At 43.4% G+C, this 23,823-nt stretch overlaps 1 protein-coding gene across 1 annotated transcript in view; it reads right to left on the reverse strand.

Annotated features, from left to right (window-relative positions):
• The window catches only part of LOC306971608 (cGMP-inhibited 3',5'-cyclic phosphodiesterase 3A-like), a 75,023-nt gene extending 53,970 nt beyond the window's left edge, over nucleotides 1-21,053 (reverse strand). Inside the window, exon 1 of the mRNA XM_079567941.1 lies at nucleotides 19,550-21,053. Coding sequence (XP_079424067.1) covers nucleotides 19,550-20,407 — 858 coding nt within the window. The 5' untranslated portion in view covers nucleotides 20,408-21,053. The remainder of the gene's footprint in view (nucleotides 1-19,549) is intronic.
• Nucleotides 21,054-23,823: the final 2,770 nt, after the last annotated feature.

The following is a 23,823-nucleotide window of genomic DNA, read 5'->3' on the forward strand; positions in this document are numbered from 1 at the left end:
TTGTGTTTCCCGCGATAGCCAGGCGCATTCCTCCTGTCACTCAACTGGCCTGAGAGATGTTGGAGAGAGCATGTAATGTGGCCAGCGCTCACGGTATAGGGACGGCTGCGTGAAAATAAGCAACAAGCTTTGGCGTGACGAGAAATCTAAACAGCTCGGTCACAGTGGATTGACTCGGCTGCAGGAGCTGACCAATCATCGCAGCAATGACATTTATGTGATATAAAGCCCGGCGTGGACATAGACAGTGTAGCTGTGTTTGAAATAAAGATCTAGTAGTGTCTGCCGATATCCGATATTTACCGATACCAAAAGACTTTCTTCAACGTGGCTCTGAGTGAAAATTTTATTGACTCCTTTCACCATTTTAAGATCAATAAAGTCATATTTTATTGTCATGATGTTACAGATCAATTATCAATTATATCTATTGATAAATGTATAAAAAATGTATAAACATTATACAAGGATCACTGGAATTTTCTACACAAATTATCCTTGGGTATATTACATTCATATAAACAACTCACATGAAGTGATCTGATCATTATACAAACACCTGGCTTCAGCAGTGGTTATTTCATTGTATTAAAGGTTAAAACTAAATCAGCGAATTCTCCAGGTTCTTAGCTTTACAATGATGTGCAGCATGCCCATATTAACTTGGATTTTGGCGGTAAAAGTTGTGTTTTTAAGGCATTGAGAGCCAAAACTTGTACCGGATCAGTGTCGGATATTTGTAGCCCATACCCAATATCGGCCACGATATCCAAAATCAGTATCGGATCGGCGCGTCCCTAGTTGTTGCTACATGTTTGCGCCAAATCTGAAACCAAAGAGGTCATGGAGGCCAAAGCAACAGCCCATGAGCCAAAGGTGATGTTTACACAGTTACAGTTCGGGCTAATAATATGGGGATTGGATGAAATAACATCGTTAGTAATTATTGGTATTTCCACATATAAAACCAACCTGCCAACATTACAAAAGGTTATGTAAAATTTTATACTTTGATCGTACACCTGTCTCTGGTGAACTCATATTATGCGCGGCGACAACTCTCTCCGTGATTTGATCAAATGAAATTACCAAAATGCTTGAACTTCTCCCTCTCATTACACTGCTGATGCACAGGATCACTTACGAACCCTCATGTCTGTATCAGGTTCAGCGCAAACCCGATTAGATGAAACCATACCAGCTCCAGTGAATTGGGCTGAATTAAACTGGCACCAACAAAGCAACAAGTTCACGACTCCACTTACAGCTCGCTCATAAAAAGCGGATTTTGAACACGGGTTGCATTTGCTGCCCCTTTTTTGTGAGAGAACTGTGCAATAAACAGAGATTAAGGCACTCTTACACAACTGGCAGCGCTGCAGTCAATGCTCTGACCCCACCACCAGACGGTCCCCAGTCCAATTCCAAGGTAGAGTGCAACTTTCTGCCCGTGCATGCTCCAGTGCCCCCTATCACTACCGAGTGAAGTCTACGTCATCGTTTATAAAGTCTGCAGAGTGGTCTGAGTGACATGCTAATGCTAAAAGCTGCTAAGTAGATCGATATAACTTTGATTCAACCCTAGGGCTAATCAAATGTGCCTTAAACACAATAAGTAAGTGAGTATGTCAGCGATCGATAAGTTATGTAATCCTTGGCAGGCCCAGGAGATGCCGGGGCAGCAGACAGTGACCTCTGCTTTTTGACAGCCGGATGTGCCCATTAAAGTGTGTCCCGGGCTGCCTCTCCTGACTCCCATCACCTCATCTCACTCTCGGCATTACATAAGAGCACAGAGGAGCTACAGCAGGCACCGGAACAAAACGACCCATAAACTGCCTTCTGACGCACTCCCCGCCAGCCCCCAAGTGGACCAGCGCATCACTCCTGGCCCAAATGAGGATGGTCCAACGCGCCTGTGCTAATTCTTTCACTGCGAATACTTCAACAGGCCAACTGACTGCTTCGCTTATCTAACCAAGTTGTATTTGTTCGCTCATAATGAAAAGAAATAAGTGTTTTTGTCATTTTTGTTTGAGTAGTCTTATTCAGTCTGTCCCTTTCTCACCCTCACCTGATGATCTATCTTTAAGGCTTCTTCGCCGTTGAAGCTTTATTTGAACTCTTTCACAGATTTGTCGGTGTGTTTTGTCAAAAGAAAAAGTGATATCTACAAGTGTTTAAGGTAGTGCAAATGGCACATCTACCACAAATGATCAAATCTCACTTTCTCACGGTCAGAAATGATCGAAAACATGAATCTGCAGAGTAACATTGTATAAGAGCATTGATTCTTCAATGTGATTCTCAAAAGAAGTTAGAAAAATGTTGGGCTTCTCATCTGCATGACAAGAAGTAATTTGTTTCAAGACATGCTTGACCTTGCTGTCTCCATCGCATACTATACTTATGTTCTTGGGAAAGACACCTTAACCTATATATGCCTGCAAGAACATGTACAAGTGTGACGGTCTTGTTGTTGGTTATTGAAAAAAAGCCTTGGGTGCAAGGTGGCAGCCACATTGAGGCTTATGCCCAGCAACATGTCGAGTGAGTAACTGTGTAAATCAATGTGTTCACAATGTCGAGTCCATCATTAGTATCTCACTTATTTTACAATGATTTAATCGAAGAGAGAAAAACCCTTCCGAGTTTGAGATGGTCCCATATTGCACTTTTACGTATGTGCGCATGAATAGAAGCTCATCTGTGCAACATCTGCTGGATTGGCCCAAGGCTCCTGGCTCCTGAGAAGTGGGTCACGTTTCCTGATGACGTCAAAAGTCCTTCTGCCTCTCCCGTTTGCGGAGCCGGGCCAAAACCACCACCACATGCCATTCCTCATGCCTACAATGGAAACTCTCTGTCCAAAAAACCTTGATGAATCATGTGCCACTATACTCTCTCGGGAGGCAGCTCCGACCCTGACGCCGGCCGCAAGGTAACAACTCATCGTCTCACAATGAAAACATTCAGAAGGCTTATCAAGGGGCTCAAGTGCTGAAGCTCTGAATGAAGATATGAGCGAAAACAATATAGGAGCAGAAATAGGTCCCCAAGAGATCCACCTACAGTTTACGCACAATGACTCCAGGGAAGCATCAAAGGTTATGAGACAACAACAAAAAACTACCTTCTAAATCAGTATCAGATGGATCAAAGTTGGTGAGAAGCTTCTTTAAAAGGGGAGGGCAGCAGTTTGGGGATCTGAGCCCAGTCCCAGGAGACTCACCGGAGCTGCACCAGGAAGAGCTCAGCAGCAGCAGCAGCCACCGTTAATGGAAAACATTATAGAGCTGTGTGTAACCTGAAGCAGCCCCAGGCCTACGACCATTAAAAACATGACCCACTCTGTCCTCATCACACAGGCTTTACAGAAAGATCCCCCAGGAATATAGCTGGTTTTGCGTTGTGCAGTCAGACCTCAGTGTCACATTTGACGGGTGTAAATTCATGCATATCTTTTAACTCAATTTAATACGACAATATATAGTAAAAAATAAATCTAACCTTTTTCACACCCAGTGCAATACCAGATATGCGGGACTGCGTGTGGAAATTTGCATTTTTGCTACATCCTGGCACATGACATCTCTTCTCTTTATAAACTAATGTCTGCTGTGCATTGTCCCTGATCAAATAAAATAAATTGAAGTTCCGTGCTCCCCCGAAAAAGAGCTCCATAGGTCGTCGCCATTTTTTATTTCTGAGCCAATGGGCACTGCCCGCACATGATCCGTCCCACCAGCGACGGGTCAGTAAAGACGGTCGGAGGAGAACCCAGCCGGCAGTGACACAACATGAATGACTCAAAACATCTGTTTCAATCGCACATTGTGTATTTTTCATGGTTTATAAATTGAATTTCCTGAGTGTATGTGTGAAATTGTGAAATAAACGAAAAATAAACTAAACTAAAATAATCTACTTGAATACAAATCATTACGGTGTAAAGTTGCTAACATTAGCTGCTTACCCTTAGCTTGAGCTGCTACATGATCAATAACTTCCTCTCTTAGGCAAAAAGGCAATAATCCATTCATAATAAGTCAAATCCATGTGAAATACAACGGATCTGAATGACATTTGTCCATAAATATTCCACTGTCTCTTGAGTTTGGTCGGACTTCATCACAGAAATACATTATTCCCAAAGTTAAGTGACTTATATAGTAGATGTAGTCACTCCTTCGACCTGCTGGCATTTGCAACACTGCACGTGACTATATAGTCTACTACAGTGGTTCCCAACCTGGGGATTGCAGAGGGCCCAGGGCTTGGTCTGGTCAGGGGGTCATTATTATTAGAGCAAATATGACTGAGCATTACAGGTGCATTAAACACTCCAATTTTAGTTTATTTGTTTGAAAAAAGGAATTATTATTATTATGGTCATGTTTTGATACATTTGTAGTGGCCATAGCTTTGGAATGGGGGGGGCTACATGGCGACTACTATGGCGCAACCTTCAAGAAAAAAGAAAAAAGACCACTGGTCTGCTATATAGTGTGGGTCTATATAGTGACGGGTTAGGGTGTTTTTTTTCAATAACTCATGAGCTCAGAACATCAAATGCTGAGGCTAGCGAAGGGGTTACAGCTAGGATATATATAAATTACAAATACCATCAAGCAAGTTCCAGATATAATTTAGCGCATTTTGCCCTTGGAGAAAGTTGAGAATAATTAAATTGATGTTATCTACAGGTGCAGCCCTCTATTCAGGTCACACATGTGGCCCCTTGTAAAAATGAAAAGCCCACCCCTACACTATATGGTCCACTATTTTTTATCAAGAGTTCAAAGTTATGCTCAGAACTCGCAGGTCACAATACCTATGATGCAGGTCCTCTCAAAGCACACACATACAGAGGACGGCCTGTCCATATTGATTGTGGCCCAGTATAAATGCATGTCACCCACACAAGGACGTGTCAGCCCATAGACTGTTCAGTGTCTCCGGGCAATGTGCTGCATAGGAGCAACAGATCAATGGTCCAGGCCTGTCCGCTCAAGCATGAGGTACAGTTTAGAGGGAAACACACTGCAGCAGGAGACTGCTCACAGCAAAACCTAGGAGTATTGTTCCTTTTTGTTACTTGTTCTCAAAAACATTTCATGTACAAGTAAAATAAAGTAAAAACAACCAAGTACGGGTAAAAATGTTTTAAGTAAAAACACATGAAAGGAATTTTAAAAATATCTTGTGATAAAACTGACCCTACTAGACCCAGTTTATCCAACAGCAATAACAACTCAGCTTGCGTAAATCCTACATTAAACGTATTCCCATACTTTGAACCTGAAAGTGCTCAGGACAGGCCCCAGCTGTCTTAGTTTGAATACATTTTTCCAAAAGCAAGCACTCTCCTCCTTCCAGTTGAATAACAGCGCATGAAATTCACAGAAATCGAGCAATCTCTCTCTCTCTTTCTGGCTACTTGTCCTCTACATAACAAGTCAAAGTCAACATTAAGAAACCGTTTCAAAATAATATCAATTATTTACTGCCCTCAGCACATAGACGGCAGGAGAAATAGCCGTTCCCACCCTTTTCAACTGTCCAACATAAATAAGTTACAGCGCAATAACTTTCACTTTGCTGCTCCGCGTGTCAAATCAAGCTGCACGGGGCACGATGCTTATAAATAAAATGATTGCGAAACCTGCTGACGTCAGGAACAAGCCGTGGTCAAGTTGAAACCTACTGCAACGCACCTCATGTAGACAATTCTTGCACTATATATTTCAACACCACTTAATTGAATTGGACTGCAGGAAAATACGGCAAAGTCTTAGGGAGCGATGCAAGTGCATGGTGAAATATCCCCACTGACAGATGTATACAGGGCAGAAAAGATATTTAGAGAGTAACACGCAGCTTTGAATGGGGAACAGCGGAGGCCTTGTTGGCTGCAGCCGGGACAGACAGACCCGTGGAGAGGCAGAGGGGCAGTGGCAGAGATGGGGTCAGGTCGGGAGGGGAGGTGGGCGCGCCAGGCAGAGGTTGCAATAACACAACAGCTCCCAATCTGCCGCCGACATAATCATGCTAGCAAGAGCTTGGCTACAATAGCAAAGTCATTTCTCCAGGCTGGATCTAAATAAACCCAAAGCATTATTAGCATGTCACTTAGAGATGCACCGATCCAGCTCTTTTCCTTCCAACACCGATACTGGGGTTTAAGTGTCTGCCGATATCCGATATTAACCGATACCAAGAGACTTTCTTAAAAGTGGCTTTCTCCGAGTGAAAAAGTGAATGGTCCTCTTTTTTTCATAGTGAGTAATTTCTTGTCATGATATTATAGATCAATTATCTATTTTATCTATTAATAAACTAATGGAAAACATTTAACAAGGATCATTGGATGTTTGACTCTGTCTTTGGGACAGGCTATTTTACATTAACAGCTCACATAAAGTGATCTGAGCATTACAAATTGTGCATTATAAATATATCAGTTATACATAAACATTTTCATAAACAAAAATATAAACATACAGCATTAGCATGCGCTCGCTAGCATTTTGCGCTGCAATCAAAAATACATTTGCAGAGGTTAAAACTAACTCAGCGATTGAATTCTCCAGGTTCTTCGCTTCCAAATGAGCATGTTCATATTCACTGAGGTTTAGTTGGTGAAAGTTGTGTTTTTGGAGCAGGGAGAGCCAAAACTGGTACCGATTCAGTATCGGATATTTGTAGCCGATACCCGTATTTTTTCCATTATCGGCTCTGATATCCAATACCAGCCTCCCTAATTTCACTACAACTAGAACTGCACAAACGAAAAGTGCCCTAAGACAGGACTGTTTGAGCTATGGACTAAAATAACTGGCTTCTCTAAATCAAGACCGTTTGAGAAGCACTCGAGGAGCATATCCATTAGGAGTTACTGTGCGCCATCATTGGAAAAGCCTTTTTATAAAAATAGCTGATAAATTAGAAATCTGACCATATTTGGACGTGTTGGACATGCTTCTTTTGTAAATGTTCAAAATGTTCCCGCATGTTAAATGAATCAGAACAGCTACAGCATGGCCTGCACTGTTTCTGGTTGAAACTCAGGAATCTGAACCAAGCTGCGTGACGTAGAAAACAAGGACAATAGACTATGAGTTACAATCAATTGAGTGAGAAAAATAAGCTAAATCAGACAGAAAACAAGGGTCCCATAGGGGCTGCTCTCCTTCAGGAATCAGGATCCATGGGTTGAACCAATTTACACCATCGGACAGCATTGGAGAGTCAAACCCCTGTAATCTAAGCATTAGGGACTTTCACATTGTCCAAGTAACTCCATAGAGTCACAGTACAGAGGTGCATCCAGATTCCTCATCATCCAACCTCATGGTGAACTATACAATGACAATCCATCTTGGTCAAACCCACGTGTTAGTCTCAATTACTTTCACACATTCTCCTGTCCTGACTGCAGATATTTACAACCCCCGAGGACCTCTCTGCCCCCTCCGCTGCGCACTCTCAGCTCGCCCCCTCACAAACATGCACAAATACACATGTCCCGGAGCGAGTCAGAGTGTCTATTCATGATGCGCACACCTGGTGACAGCCCGGGACGCTGCTGCGGGCTCGGGGCTGTTGAGGCTTTGGAGGGAGGGGGGTGGGGGGTGGGGGGAGATGAGGCCTTTGCTCTACCTGCACATTCCTGTCCATTTAGCAGCATGGCCCACTCAGGAATGTCCCGTCATGTAAGGGAACTCTGTCTGAAGGTGTGCTCCCGGTGTGATTGAAAAGGCCCTTGAGCGGGATATATGCAGATGAAAGCGCGACTTGTTGCGTTCAGTTCCTCAAAGTGATGAGCTGACATTCCCCGAAAACACGCGAGCCGCCATTAGCCGGCCTGTCTGACGCAAAACAGGGAACCAATTAGTGATTTTACGATATAAGACTTTAAACCACGTTTGTGTGTTGCTTCTTTAAGAACATATATCTGGAGTTTTGTTTTATTCCCACCTTTCAGTAAACCCTATTCATTCAGTTTCCCCCAAACGCCATCCACTACTCCAATATACGTCACACGGGGAAATATCTTTTTCCCGCGCTGATTGCCATGTATTTCTAGTATCTTTTAAGTGTTGTTTCTGCACTGGCGCACTGGTCACCGGAGGAAAATAAGAGGACAAAGTGTGCCCTCTGCTGTTGTACAATTACATTTTATAACATCATTAAACTGTGGGATATTTTCTGGACTCATAATAATAGTAAATGAATAATACATAATATAATAATATAAGTGTTGTAGTGCCATCGTTTAAAAGTATTAATTACGATTTAAATGTGATTCACTTCATTTCGCACAATTGTCCACTTGCAACTCTAAGCGTCACACCTGTTTGAGCCAAGAACATTGTGTCCCCGCCCTCCGTCGCTGAGCCATTTCTTTCACACCAAAAGCTGAGAGACATACCTTCTTGACATTCTATCAGAGCAACATCCATCCAATGGAAGAACAAGTCTGGAGCGGATGTCGAGGTGTTGATAAATGCGTCGTGTGCACAGTCTAAGTCCAGAGGTTCCAGCTGTGCGCCTGTGCTTTTGAGGGCCTCCCCGTGTTCCTCTCTCCCGCAGCAGCTGGCAGCCATCACACTCCCCGGAGCGCCATCATTTCCATGGTAATAGTTTAAGGAGCCACAGACAAAGCGGTCACGCCAGGCGAATCACAGAGCTGAAGTTCAGGTTGGTCCTCACACCGTGGTGCAGGAACTGCTTCTGGTTGATGCAGTTTTATTTATTACTTGGTTTAGTAACAAGCCAACAGAAATCCTACCCTTTTCTCTGTCAGGCTCTGATAGCCCTTTTCCACCAAGCTGGTGGTTCCAGTTTCAGAACCGGTTCTTTCGTTTCCCACTGAAAAAATGCCAGCTCTTGGTGCCAAAAACTGGTGCCGTTTGGGAACCAGTTAAAAGCTGGACCAAGAAACGAGCACCAGTGATGTCAGCAGCTGGGGGTGTGGCTTTCTCTTCTCGTAGTTAGTGCTTATAACTTCCTGGAGAAGCCAAAACAATCTCTGTGGAGGAAACTAACGTTAACGGCTGCTGTGACAAGAGCATAAACTTATTTTGTGTATTTTATAACCAGAAATGGCTGTAGTTAGATGTTGCTATCCGTGTTTTATGTGACAGTTGCTATGGCAATAAGCACAATACCAGTTCTCATTTTGGTGGAAAACCAAGTCAGTACAGAACCAACACCAGCACCAGCTCTGAACCAGCCCAGAACCAGCTCCTTGGTGGAAAAGCCCTATGAGTGAGCGACGTGTGAGTTTAACCAATCACAGAAAAGTGTCAACTCTCAGAAAAATTGCTTTAACCTCTTAACCCCCACTTTAACCGACCGTTTTCTCCAGTTTGATATAAAAGCTAGAGTTTCTAGCCTATAAGCCAGAGCAACGCCTCATTTGAAAAGCAAATACCTGCAAAAACTGACTTTTTTGTTGCGTTGACGGCGCGTTTTGTCACATTTTTGGGGAGTTTCTAGGGCTTAAACAACTAATCGATTAATCGATGACTAATCGATTATTGAAATAGTCGACAACTATTTTAGTAATCGATTAATCGTTTTCGAGTTCACACAGACTCAAATAGAGCAAAAATTACAGGAAAATGTAGTATTTTTTATGAAAACCTACTTTGTTTAGTGTATGTAGTAAACTTTGTACATTGTAAATTTCATGAATATCTGTTTGTGTCTCATCCAATCAGAAGCAGAATTAGCACCAAGAGCCTCCAACAAACATTTACTTTACGTTTACTCCATCAACACGTCCTCAAGCGGATCCACTTTAAAAAAAATGTGATAAAAAATGTGATATATATATGTGATAAATGTGATAAAAAAAATGGAAAAAATGAAATTTTCCTACACCATTCATAGCCAAGCGACTAATCGATTAATCTTAAAAATAGTCGATAGATTAATCGATTACAAAATAATCGTTAGTTGCAGCCCTAGGAGTTTCCCTCCCTTTTTTGTAGTTTTTTGGTCATGTTTTGTGTCATTTTTGTTGCTTTCTTCATCACTTTTTCCCCTTGCTTTTAGAGACATTTTTATTGTGTTTTTGTCATGTTTTTGTCTCCTTTTCGTTGCTCGCTGTTTGGCTCTTTTTTGTAATGTTTTGGTCACAGTTTTGACCTCCGCCCTTCAAAAACATACTGCCATATCACCCACTGCTACAGTACACAAATTAAATAACTACAAAGTTTTTTTTCCTCCTTTAAATAAAAAAAAAAGCACCCTCTAGTCTTGCCTACCTTTTCTCTTAGTAAGTGATAGTGGCTTCTAATGTTGACCATAATAAATGAACAGTCTGCTTAGAGCATCCATCACCCAGTCCGCTGTGTTTTATCTCTGAAATGTAATTAAGTAACGTGGAAAGTGCTGTGTGTGAGGTGTTGGAGTGGTGCAGTCCTGTCACTTTGTTTATTTAACTACGTCACAGTGTTTCCAGAAGTCAGCCGCGGCTTTTTCTGAGAAGCAGCAGCAGCAGCACAGGGCACAGGCGAGCAGCTCCTCAGCTCTTTCGTTCAGAAAATGTAACAACTTGGGAACGATGAAGCTACATTGCCGTGAACGCTGTAGTTGGACACTGGGGGCTTGAGTTTCGCCTTGAAATGTTACAGGAAGTGTAGCAAAGTGTGATTGAAAGACTAGAAACTGTGAGTCACTTAAAGGAACAGGCCACCGTTTTTCCATACTGAGATATGTTCTTACCTGAGCTTAGACGAGTCTGGTCTTTATGGGTACGCTCAGTCATGCAAAAAGACCAAAGATGTTGTTAGCATTTAGCCTCTCCTCTCCTCTATGGGGCCAAACGGGGATGACCAAGCTCTTCTAGTAGTTGAGTAGTTGCACGATCCAAGTATAGTTACACAAAATGAAACATGTAGATTTTCGAAGCCCCTAAGGTGTTATGAGGCCTTACAAAACAGTTTATTTTTAATCGGCTTAGAGAGTCGACATTTTGTGTACTACCATACTCTGTGTAACTACTCACGTAACCGTATTTAGCCTCTTACCTCCCGCCTGAACCAAGGGCATTTTCTCTAGTTCACCTTTACCAAAATCTAAAAACTTCTGGACTGGAGAGCAACGGTGTAATGCCTCATTTGAAAGCTAAGATCTACAAAACTGATCATAACTTTTTTGTCACGTCGTCACTGAGATTCTGTCACATTTTTGGAGCATTATTGTGGTGTTTTTGTCACGTTTTCATCGTGTTTTCATCGTGTTTTCGTCACTTTTCTGTCACTTTTTTGTCATATTTTTGACAATTTATTGTTGCTTTTCCTGCACGTTTTTGCCGCTCTTTTGTCACCTTTTTTTTAAATGCTTTTTTTTTTTTTTTTTTTTTACTTTGTTGCATTTTCGTCCTCATTATTGACACTATTTTGATGCCTTTAGATTTGGGTAAAGCCGAACTGGAGAAAATGTGCTCGGTTCGGGCGGGGGTTAAGAGGTTAAATAGGGAAAACGTGGAAGAGCTTGGTCGCTTCTAGCTTCACCCCCGTTTGGGTCCATAGAGGAGATGAGGAGAGGCTAAATGCTAACAACTTCTTTTGGTCTTTGTGCGTGACTGAGCGCACGCACAAAAACCAGACAAGTACGCATCAACTCGTCTAAGCTCAGGAACGAACATCTCAACTATCTCAGTATGGAAAAACAGTGGCCTGTTCCTTTAAAGAGGGGGTATTATGCTTTTTTCAGCCACATAGCACCAGTCTATAGCACACTACAATGATGACCAAACCTTCTGTTGGTCTGTAAATGCAGTAAATTAGAATAACTGCCTTGTATAAAATTGCTCTTTCAAAATGGCGTAGCAAATGACTTGAAATAGGCCCCTGTCTCTTTAAGAACCTCTGACCCTTTCCGACACGCCCCCTCCACACGCTGTCTGTGGCATCACAACAACACTCCGCTTGTCTCAACAGTATTGAAACTACGATCGGTGCATTTTAATTTTTATTGTTGGAAAGGAGCTACTGTTTATCACTTTGTGAACAATGGCCACACAGGATATTATTTGGAGACGAACCTTCCACACCGGACGCTTGGAAGGGGCTCTTGCCTGAAAAATAACTGCTGTTTGGAGGCTATCTCTTGCATCTGCCATGCCCTATGGATCTCTAACTATACCCCCATGGACGACACCAGGATCTGCAGGAGCCCATACGATTCAAAAGACGGACATTATCTGTGCAGGTGGACAATGGTTTTTCGAGGTTACCCCGTTAGCTTGTTATAATCGACTACAGCTCATTGTTGATGAAAAGTCTGCAATAAACCACAAATGTGTAAAGCCAGGCTCATTGTGTGATCATCGTAAAGGCTGCTTCGAGTAGTTGCTGCTTTATTGACGTTATTTGTGCATAATATGCTGCCTGTTTTCAATGAATGTTGTGAAGGTGAAGGTTGTTAGCTTGTCGCGGCTAATAGTGCCTTAGCTCCGGGAGAAACCACTCGGCTACGACTCACTAGATGAAATGTGAGCAATAAACTACGAAATCAACAAGTCAGGCTCCGTGTGTGATCGTCATAAAGGCTGCTTCAAGCAGTTGCCTGTTTTAGTGACGTTTCAATGCATAATATGCTGCTTGTATTCAGTGAATTTTCCCGTTAGCTTATCGCGGCTAGCTTGTTAGCTCCGGGAGAAAACCACTCGGCTACGACTCACTGTAGATGAAATGTGAGCAATAAACTACACAATCAACAAGCCAGGCTCCGTGTGTGATCATCATAAAGGCTGCTTCAAGCAGTTGCCTGTTTAGTGACGTTTTCAATGCATAATATGCTGCTTGTATTCAGTGAATTTTCCCGTCAGCTTGTCGCGGCTAGCTTGTTAGCTCCGGGAGAAAACCACTCAGCTATGACCCATTGTAGATGAAATGTGAGCAATAAACTTCCAAATCAACAAGCCAGGCTCCGTGTGTGATCATTGTTAAACGGTTCTTTATGAGTGTGGTGGTTTGATTGACTTTATTTGTGCATATTTCTCGTTTTCACGTGATGACTCGAGGTTTAGCTTAGCATTAGCTTTCTCCGGAGGCTCTGTGCATCATCGAGGCCCAGCGCAGAACCAGACACTGAAATAAGTATTCTTGTCACCGGTTTTAATCCTGGGTGTTTCGGTAACAGAAACACTGATGTGTGTCTTTGTAAAAGTTTCAGAACTGTAACTCCGGTTCACAACACATGAAGCTAATCCTCCATGATGACTCTGTTTACATCTTAGGGCTAGACACTGCGGGGAGGGGGTTCTGCTGAGGAGCAGTGGTTGGTTACTCGGCTGGTGACGAAAGGTCGGAGGCGTATCCTGGAGGTCGAGGGCGTTTCCTGAAGGAATCAGGCGTTTTATCCCTAAAATGGCCGCCATCAGAGTTTCTACAGATTACTCGAAAATACGTGAATGTGCTAAGGCAACACTTCAGGCATGTTTTTAATGAGGGAATGACTTAATAACATGATGTAAAGCTTGAAAAAGTCCATTTTGCATAATACCCCCCCTTTAAGTGTAGGATTATTTATCGCTATAATGAAGCACCATTCGTGTCTTAGTTCACTGAAGTAACTAAGACACAGGAGTATACGCTCTTAGTGTGGAGTCATAGTGTCTTACAATGACAAGGGACACAACAACAATAATGCCTTCCCTAGATAGCATTTAAACAGCTCAGATTGCACAGATCGTTCTTAAAACTCTTTGCACACTTCCTTGTATTCGTTTATGATGGCACAAATAAGGAATGTTTCTGAACAGCAGGTTAATGGAGAATTACAGTGGATTTAAAAATACGAGATGCCCAGAGGCTGGCTACAATGCATCCGCTTCCAACTGCGGCGAGGTTGACAGGAGGGTAAGCGCAGGCCTGCTGTTGTGCCTGGCGACCAAGTAAAAACCTCCTATGACCTACTTTCATCCCCACCCCAATTCGTCCGCACGCACGCACGCACACGGCGGCCGCGGCTAACGCAGGAGCTGAGCCCAGTGTAAAGCAGATCAAGCCTATCGGATCGGAGCTTCCACGTGCAGCGATACTATGAGGCCTTTGCTGCGGCGAATGCGCTAACAGATCATATCCGGCGCGCTTGTGTGTTTACAATACAAACAGTCGGGAGAGGAGAGGAGCATGTAGGTAAAACACCGTCCCACAGACCGTCAACAGCCTCCCTGTCCCAAACACTACGCAGTTACAGTACTACAGGGCAGGCTACGGGGCTAAAATAGAGGAACAGGAAACAATTACAACAACAAGTGTAATTGAGTTTGGATGCCAGTCCACAGGAAGCCATTACGGTGCACTGAATGTTTTATCATCTACGTAAAGGGAAGTATTTCCGCCACTAGTTTGGATAATATTAATGTCGGTGTTTAGAGCTCTGAGGCGGAGTCACAAGCCAAAACGGGAGGGGCTCTGAGAGAGAATATTAAAACTAGCGGTAACGAACGTTTGAAAAGAGGTAATAGATAGGAAGTACTTAAGTATTTGTGCGTGTTTTCCCTTTTCTTTGCGACTTCTCGTGACTGGAGCTGGCAGTGCTGATGAAGTGTCTAGGCAAGCCTTGGGAGACATTGGCAGCACTGGGCCATGTTTTAAGTGAATATTCCATGGTTGGTGGTCAAATACATAAAACTGCTCAACCCGAAATTCTCTCGTTTTTTAAACCGTGAAGACTATAAAATGCTAGCCGCAGCTTTTGGAATTAGCCTAACCTCCCGCACATCCTGACTGTTCACCTGGAAGAATTAAAAGCATTTTGAGTTTTGCGTTTTGAGTGCGTATGTACAGCTGTGGCAGACGGCAAAGTGAAGCAGAACAGGCTGCTATGGAAAGTGTGTTGATTTATGGTCTTATTTGCTGAATTTAGATACAAGTGAATACTGTTTTTGTTTCTGCATTGACAGAAGAGAATCATATGGCAACAACAGAAATACAAATAAATCAGGTTCCCCAGCGAATATAAATATGCAAATTCCTGTTGCATATAAACATGCAAAAGTGCTATACAATTTTGGCCTATGTTTTAAGTTTAAAGGTGTATTACGTGTATTACGGGTATTACGTTTTATTTCAATCACGGTGGCCTCTGCAAAGAAAAGTCCAAAAACCAATGAACCTGGAGCATCATAGAGGCCACTGTGGAAAGTAAAGGCGCCTTGCTCGCCACCCCACTTTTTTTCTACTCTTCAAAACATGGGGGAGGGGGTATTATGCACTATGTTACTATGTTAAAATTCCTCCAATCAAAAACATACCTGGAGCGGTGTTCACTCTCCCCTGTTTGATTCATCTTTGAGTCTTCATCAATTGCAGCGACAGCTCCCCTTCATTTTTCCCCCCAGAAAGCTCCGTCTGAGGGCCTATACGTACAATCATGAGACGAGCCACTCTGCCATCTGTGCCACTGTGTTGAAACAGCTGTGCAGCAAAAGGGAGCAAGAGGAGGGGGGAATGGGAGGGGCTTATGTGAGCTCACTCAGATGATCAGGAAGTGTGGAGTGTGGTTTCTGCTGTTTTAGATCCATATTGCATTTTCTAACCAACAAATGAAACAGAGCCATTACAGATACTACATACAAAAAGGATGACAGGTTTCTGGTTATCGATGGACATTTGATCTATGACAATACGTGTTTTATATAATGTATACAGCCACGCACTCGTCTCAGCGCACATCATAGAGTGTAATCTGTGTGGGAGACAGAGCCGTCCCGGGACAGAGTCTGCAGGCGCTGGGACAAACTCAAATTTCCACACGCTGTGAAAAGTGATCCACGCCGCAGTCCACTCCTCTCCCTTCTCTCTGCCTCAGTGAGCTGGGCCGCACACACCGCCGTTTCTGCATTAACCCCAGTCTGGGAGCGATCCCTCTGAGGCCTCGCTAAGCACCCTCAGATCAGCTGATAATGACTCTCTTTTATTGAGCTCCGGAGAGGCAGACACTGCTGCTCAGGGAGCTCATACGCTATAGCGACTTGTGTATCGAAAAAAAAAAATGATGAAAATGATTTTAGTTGAAAGGTTTTGTTTTTGTGTTTGGACAAGTTGTTAACTTTTCCTTTCTCCAGATGTTCCACCACATTTAGGAGTAAAACATCACAAACCCTCACAAGTCCAGTTTTCCTTGTTGCATGTGTCTTTCCGTTTGTCCCTTTCTGAAACTTTTCAGGTAGAATCTTAGTATATTTGTAAAATTCTCACACACGACTCATTCACATCCCACACAGCCCTAAACACCTTGTTTAAAGTACACATCAGCTAAACTTGGGCGCACATGTGACAAAGGAAGAAGTTCCATTACGGTTGTTGTGTAATCATACTGTACCAGTGGGCCATGAGCAAGTCTGAGTTCTATCCTTCAACAAGCTACTTATACGTGAGCTACTTTTACAAATAATAATTGAGTAAATGTGGGACATTGCCGGAGTGCACCTTGGAGGCCTGTACATTATGTTCATCCCTCAGTCATGTGGTGCTCAAAGAGACAATGCATCTGTAGATGTGGCCTTAGAGTATGGAACTCACGCTCTTACTATAGTTTCAGAACATATTCCCCTTGAAAACCACACGGAGAGCAAATATTTGTTTTTTGGCAACAATGGAAACAACAAAATGTGAACACTTTGTGACGCCGCTTTGCTCCATTTATTTTGGGAGTAAACACTTATTAAAATTGGAGCCCCGGCGTGAAGCGCTCTCGAGATGGGAGATAAACTGAAACCCTAAACCTTCTCCACAGACACTCGAGACCAGCTCTGACACAGACAGCTCCCGGTCCCACCTCAGATGATCGACAAGTGACACTCACCTCATCAAAGCAGAGCAACTAGGACACGCCGAGAAACTTCCAACCTGCATGTGGTGCTTGCAGTAATGTGACGCTCATTAGATCTTTCCAATTGCTGTTTAACGTGAATAGTTTGAATAGATCTCATTTGTGAAAAGAATTTACAGGAATTTAAACAGGAATATAATCGATCCAGTGTTTCAAACCAAAGGATCCTAAACACTAAACTCCCATTAAAGAACCATAAACCTCAAGGTGCTTGAATGAAACCACCACAACCCCCGATATAGATATAGCGCCCCCTCTGTGTGAGTCGATGATAGCCTGGATCACATACAGCTTGTTTACACGGGCCGGACAGGGAAGACAGAGTTAAGGCTAAACATATGTCGACCATGTGTGTCTCTGTTACAGCCCCTCGGTCAACTGTTCAGCCGTGCCACCAAGGATGAGAAAAGCTGCTTCCTGTAAATCTAATAAACACATTTGACTTGGCCGATTGTGTTCGAAAGCAGACAAACATGCGCGTTAAGATCGTCGTACAGGAAAGTGATGAACAAAAGCTGTCTTTACGGAGAAGAAGAAGAAGAAGAAGAAGAAGAAGAAGAAGAAGAAGAAGAAGAAGAAGAAGAAGAAGAAGAAGAAGAAGAAGAAGAAGAAGAAGAAGAAGAAGAAGAAGAAGAAGAAGAAGAAGAAGAAGAAGAAGAAGAAGAAGAAGAAGAAGAAGAAGAAAAAGACAAGGAAGAAGGGAAAGAAGAAGAGGAAGAACAAGAAGAAAAAGACGAGGAAGAAGAAAAAAAGATGAGGAAGAAGAGAAAGAAGAAGAAGAAAAAGAAGAAGAGGAAAAAGAAAAAGACAAGGAAGAAGAAGAAGAAAAAGACATGGAAGAAGAGAAAGAAGAAGAAGTAGAGAAAGAATAAGAAAAGAACAAGGAGAAAAGAAGAAGAGGAAGCAGAGAAAGAAGAAAAAGAGGAAGAGGAGGAAGAAGAAAAGAAGAAAAAGACGGGGAAAAATAAGAAAAAGACAAGGAAGAAGAGAAAGAAGGAGAAGAAGAAGCACTTTTCACAGATAAAATCACAAAGTGCTTCACAATGAGACAAGTAAAGGATTTCTTTGTTTTAGTAGTGGTAGTAAAAGTAGTAGTAGTAGTAGTAGCTGCAGCCGAAGTTGTAGTGGGGGCAGTAAAGTAGTAGTGAAGTAGTTTGCATGAGTTTGTGGTGACTATCAAGTAGGAGTAGTAACTGTACGCATAGCAGTAACTTTCGTACTAGTTCTAGGCTGATGATAAAAGTATAATGTACAGAAATAAATCTATACAGTATGTGTATTGCAGAATTGCATATGCTTATATATAATTGTTGTATATAATTGTTTAAAATGTAAAAAAAAAAAAAAAAAAGACTTAACCGTATCATGTCATTATGGAAAGCACAGAGCTACTCCGGGCCATATGCAAATGTTATGTAACTGCAAACAAATTCAAAAAGCAGAACAGTTTAGTCAATACGGTCTTCTCTTCATGACTCGCAGGAACACGCTCATCAGGACTCAAAACAAGGACTCTTTAAATTCAAAATATGTCATTCAGAATCTTTGTACTTTGTTGAAATTGCAGTAATGGATGTGTTTTTATTTGTCTTAATCCTTCAATCGCCTTCTCTGTCCAATGCACATTTATAATGAATTAGGCCTGCGTCAACAACACATTTGTGAGGCACGAATGATAAATGTTTTACGCCATTACCACTCCTGTGTGCATGTGCCATGGCGTCAGCACACTATAAAGCCATGAATATTTCAAACAGCACATCCTCTGTCAGCTTCGGGGGCCAAATCAAATCTTCAATAATCACCTTTAGTATCAGACTGGAGTTACATGGGCCTATGTCTGCAGCGTTCACATTGCAGAAGCCAAAAAAGAAATCAAAACAAAATCAAATTCACTGTCCCACTGCCCATTCAAGAGGCTGGGGCAGACACACCTCTTTCCTAAAAAAAAAAAAAAAATGGCACATTGATCACTTCTAATCGCTTCCCATTCACCCACTCACCACGGCCACTGATCCAAAGTGCAGAGGAGAGGGATCTGCTGAAGTGACAGCTCACTGCGGCGTATGAACCGTGAACCACTATCACACATTATTGCTCTTGTCCCAGCCATAACAGGTTAAAAACACAACAGGGCAAACAGAGCCAAGTCCTCCTCGGATAAGATGTGAATAGGCAGAGATCATAAATGCTAAATTAGCACACTGCATCAGAGAGAATCAAATAGTAATGAGCTGAATCACTACTGTCCTCAGCTCCCCCCTTCTTCAAAGCAGGCATCAAACATTTTCATCCTCTCAAAACCATATCTTATTTTTTTTTTCTATATTTAAGCTGTATGGAGATTGTAACTGTAAATTGATTTGTTTGAGTGTGCCACTCATAGTATCTGTAAAGCTATAAATGTCTTGTTATTGCAAATAAATCGTGAGATAAACATGGACAAAGTACAATAGCCTATACACTAAGAGATAAAGGAGTAATGTAAAAGGTGTGGGCCCGTGTGAATGATTTGAATGCAGTATAGCCTATGTAAAAGGAAATGTGAAATAAATACATAGATGTAAGTTAAAAACCCAAAACTAATCATCACATCCCAGCCATAAACAGCATCATCCTGGTCCGGGACACTTGACTGTCCCGTGCTTTCCTTTCACACACAGCGGTGAAGTTGTGCGGATGGTCCTACCTGGTCCCGCTGGATGCAGGGCAGAGAGGTCCTTCGGTGGGACTTGCTGTTGTTGTGACTGTGGGCCATGTCTGTGGAAATCACAGAGCTGGACCTCCTGCGCCTTTTAAACACAGGCACCTCTTCAGTGGCGCTCGCAGGGGTGCAGCCCTCCTCGTGCAGTGTCCCGGGCTGAGGCAGTAATCTGTCAGCATACCTCGCGAGCAGGATGCCCAACACTCCCAGCAGGTACGCCACGTACGGTCTCCACGCGGCGCGCACTTTGTGGAGCGATAACACGGATAAAGTCCTGACGAAGCTGAGGAACAAGATGACGGAAATGCCTTGGTTCAGACGCGCTACCATCAGTGCGCCAGTGGTCACGCACGCGAGCACGACCACGGCCGCGGTGGGGACCGACAAAAGTGGCACATGTGTCCCGTCCAGCAGAGAGCACGCCGCCGCCTCGGCCAGGTGCCACGCGGTGAGCAGCGCGAGCGCGGTGTGGAGCAGGACCCCTCCGCGGAACAAGAACACCCCCAGCCAAAAGAAGGCACAAAGGAGGCTGAACAGCGGTGAGAGCGCGCTCCAGCAAGTTTGGACCAGCTCCGCCACGCAACTCGAGACCAAGTGAAGGGCAGAGTGAGAGCGCGTGCTGTGCTCAGCCCTCCACTCTGCACATCTGACCAGAAGAGCGAGGCATGCAGAGAGCGACCCAACGCACACTGCCACTTTGTGGGAATTCCAGATTCGGGACAATGGCAGCCTCAGCCATGGCTCGTGCGACTCTGTACTCAATGGGACAGCACGTGCTTTAACGTAACCGTTGAGGCTTTTGTCATGAGCGCCGCTGCAGTCACAGTCTGCGGGCATTGTCATCACTCATGACACAAAACAACTAGGAGGAACTGAAGTCTTTAATGCGGCCAGAGCGCGGCACAAGACACAGAGCAAACATGTTTGACTGGACTCTCCATTTACGCACGGCCACGCGTCCTGCCACTGGAATTCTTTTGTTGTTCCAGGTGCAGCTTGACGGAAACAACATGAAGGAAAGTCAGATGTTATACAGATCTTGAACACCAATCCTTTGCACGCGCACAGACACACGCGTGCCCTGCTTTGCCCCTCTTTGTAACTCGCCGTCTCTGACTTCTGTCATTTTCTTTTCTTGTCTTGCAGCAGCGGTAACAGTGGCAGTATTCTCCACAATACGTACATGAGCGTGGTCCGAGTCCAACCTCCCTCTTTATGCGCCCATTGTTTAAAGCATTTCTCCTGTCCTGATAACGATGCCCAATCACCAAGTGCGCCTGAGATTGGACTTCTCTTTTTCGCTGTTAACAAAAAGGAGCGAATCCCAAAGTATTTGTCACAACACGCGCTCCAAGTGTCCGCCCTGCCTGAGCTCTTTCACACCCTGAGTCCTGAATCTAACGCAGCAGAGACCGCAGCAGCAGCTTCAAATGCCTGCTCTGCCAGCCCAGCAGGCGTTGTCCTCGCCGCCTTCAAAATGAACCAGTTTTGGATTGGCCGCAAAATTTTCCAAATACCTTGAATTTATTCAAACGTCAAACTGCTCCATGTATCTCGCTTACTCTCAGAAAACTAGGTGGAAACAACACATTAGTGACAAGCTTTGAACCAAGTAACAATTGAGCAATTTAACACTTACTTGCACCTTTTTCAATGATGGCATGAAACGGAAGCTCTGCTTGCAATTGCTTACATTTTAAAACTATTTTACAGTTTACACACATGAGCATGTTTTTCTTTAGCAATTATCCAGTGCAAGGTATGCAAAAACTCATGAAAATAATGTTTAAAATTAATTAGCAGCCAATTTCAGTTTATGTTCAAGGGAACATATAAAGGTATTTTTTACCCAAATTATATATAGGCATTACTGCATTTGTTTAAATAGAGCACTGCCCTCCTTTAGTAAAGTGTAATAGAAAAAAGGCATATTTAGATTCCACAACTGCCTTTAAGACAACTGTTTTACCACATTATGAGAAGCACCTCTGCTGAACTAAGGTTTTGCTGTATACATCACAAACTCTCTTTGCTGTGTCCAAACAGAGCCACATATAGGCCTATTGTATCCCCCCAGTGTGTAGCTTGACAAAATGTTATATTAGTCCAGCATTAAACCTTATGAAATAAACAATTAGACATACAGATAGATGCGATTAGCGCCTAAACCCTGTGTGCCACTTCAGGTCGAGCAGATGACACGTGTCAGTTTGCCTGCATACATTTTCTCTCTGGTTTGTTCACAGCCTGTACACGACAAACACTCCTGGGATCACACAGGAGGGGGAAGCCACCGCTGTAACATCTGACACAAAATGAGCGTTCATCGACTGCAGAGTGAGGTGTGTAAAGGAAGGCCTGGGATCGCTGTCATGCTCATAGAGAGGGGTGGTGCTTCCAGGGCAGTTTGTCATTGTTTTGTGCTCACTTCTCTTCACCTGTGTCAGTGTTGACTAGTCCTTCCCTGTGTGTTCCTGTCAGCAGAGTTTAACACAAGCCTCAGGGAGAGTAGCTAACGCACAGTGATAGCAGCAGGAGGAGGCCAGGCCAGTGTCCATCAGAGCGCAGACCAACACCGAGTCAGACTCACATCTCATCAGCGGGCACCGGACAGCTGTCTCCACTGTTTACAACACCAGGCTTTTAAAGGTCCACTAACCCAAGTCCTGTTTGACAAGAGGAGCTGGAAGAATACGACTTTATCGCAGAGTTTATTTGAACATGACCGAAGAATCAACAGTGTCTGAGTGGAGATACAAAACTGAGGGACCACAGTGAACAGTTGGTCAAAACGAAACATTGCTAAATTTTATGGTTGAAACCACTATACACTATACAGCCAGCAAAATACATAAAAAAGCTTCCCTGTTACTTGTGTTAGTGAATGTGAAAGTTGAAATCTATGAGAAGCACCTAGTTCCAGTTCAAATGTTCTCCACGAGCCTCTAGAGCACATGGTGAAAAGTTCATCTTCCAATACCCCCAACATGGCCAAAGGGCATTTTGAAATTGCCTTTAAGAAGATTAACAACTGTGCAGAGCTCACGTAACAGCGCCGCTCTGTTCAGTCCACATTGCGCTTCGTTGTAAAACAGGAATCCTCATGAGGTCGACTCGGCGCTATCCGTCAAGCATCTGGTTTGGATGTTTCATGGGGGCAGTGATCAACCGTGACCTGAGTGGGACTTCTATGGCCTTTAGGGTCAGAGCTGACACATCTGACGCACACTCACAACAGAATGATTGTTTGAGGATTCCTTCCTGTGGGGCTTGCAAGTCATGGCCAGGCAGTCACCATTTTACCTTTAGGATGATGGGAGGATCCATTCACTCTGTCAACACGGCACTGCTGGCTTCCATGTACAATCTAATTTAGTAGAGTTACTTCCCAGTGATTCAGTATTTGAACACCTGAACGTAATTTTGTTGTATAACAGTACAATGACGAATAAAGCACTTAACCTAACTTTACTTCACTTAACCTTCCCCTATTGTTATCAGAAAGTGAGACCTGCCCTGGTTCTTGGGGTCGAAAATTATGTCTTCATTGTACTTTCGATAAATTAGCTCATTTGTGCACAGCTTGAGGAAAACAAAGCAGCTGAATGCCCTGATGGACCAACATAAGCAAAGAGAAAGAGAGAGAGAGGGGTCCATCCAGAGCAGTGTGCTGAGCAGCCCTCATGGCACGCCTCGGATCAGGGCCAACTTTCCACTGAGGAGTCACTCACAAACACGGATATCAGCATTGTCCCATACACAGACACACGGACACCTTCATTTATCACCAAGCTTTAGGAACAGGAGGGTCCCAGAGGGCCAGAAGAGTTAACTAGATATTTCACCTATTCAAGTCTGTTGGGGATACTGGAATGAGGCATACAATCGTAGGCAAAGATAACACCCTCTTTAGACTCAACTTTCAAAACGAAATAATAAATCAAACTTTTAAAGGAATAGGCCACCGTTTTTTTTCTCCATACTGAGATATGTTCTTACCTGAGCTTAGACGAGTTGATGCGTACCTGTCTGGTCTTTACGCGTGCACTCAGTCACGCAAAAAGACCAAAGACGTTGTTAGGGGAAACGTGGAAGAGCTTGGTCACTTCTAACTTCACCCCCATTTGGCCCCATAGAGCAGAGGAGGAGAGGCTAAATGCTAACAACATCTTCGGTCTTATTGCGTGACTGAGCACACACGTAAAAAAACAGACAGGTACGCATCAACTCGTCTAAGATCAGGTAAGAACATATCTCAG

This window comes from Gobius niger (genome assembly GCF_951799975.1).
Source record: "Gobius niger genome assembly, chromosome: 12".
In the NCBI taxonomy this organism is placed as follows: domain Eukaryota; kingdom Metazoa; phylum Chordata; class Actinopteri; order Gobiiformes; family Gobiidae; genus Gobius; species Gobius niger.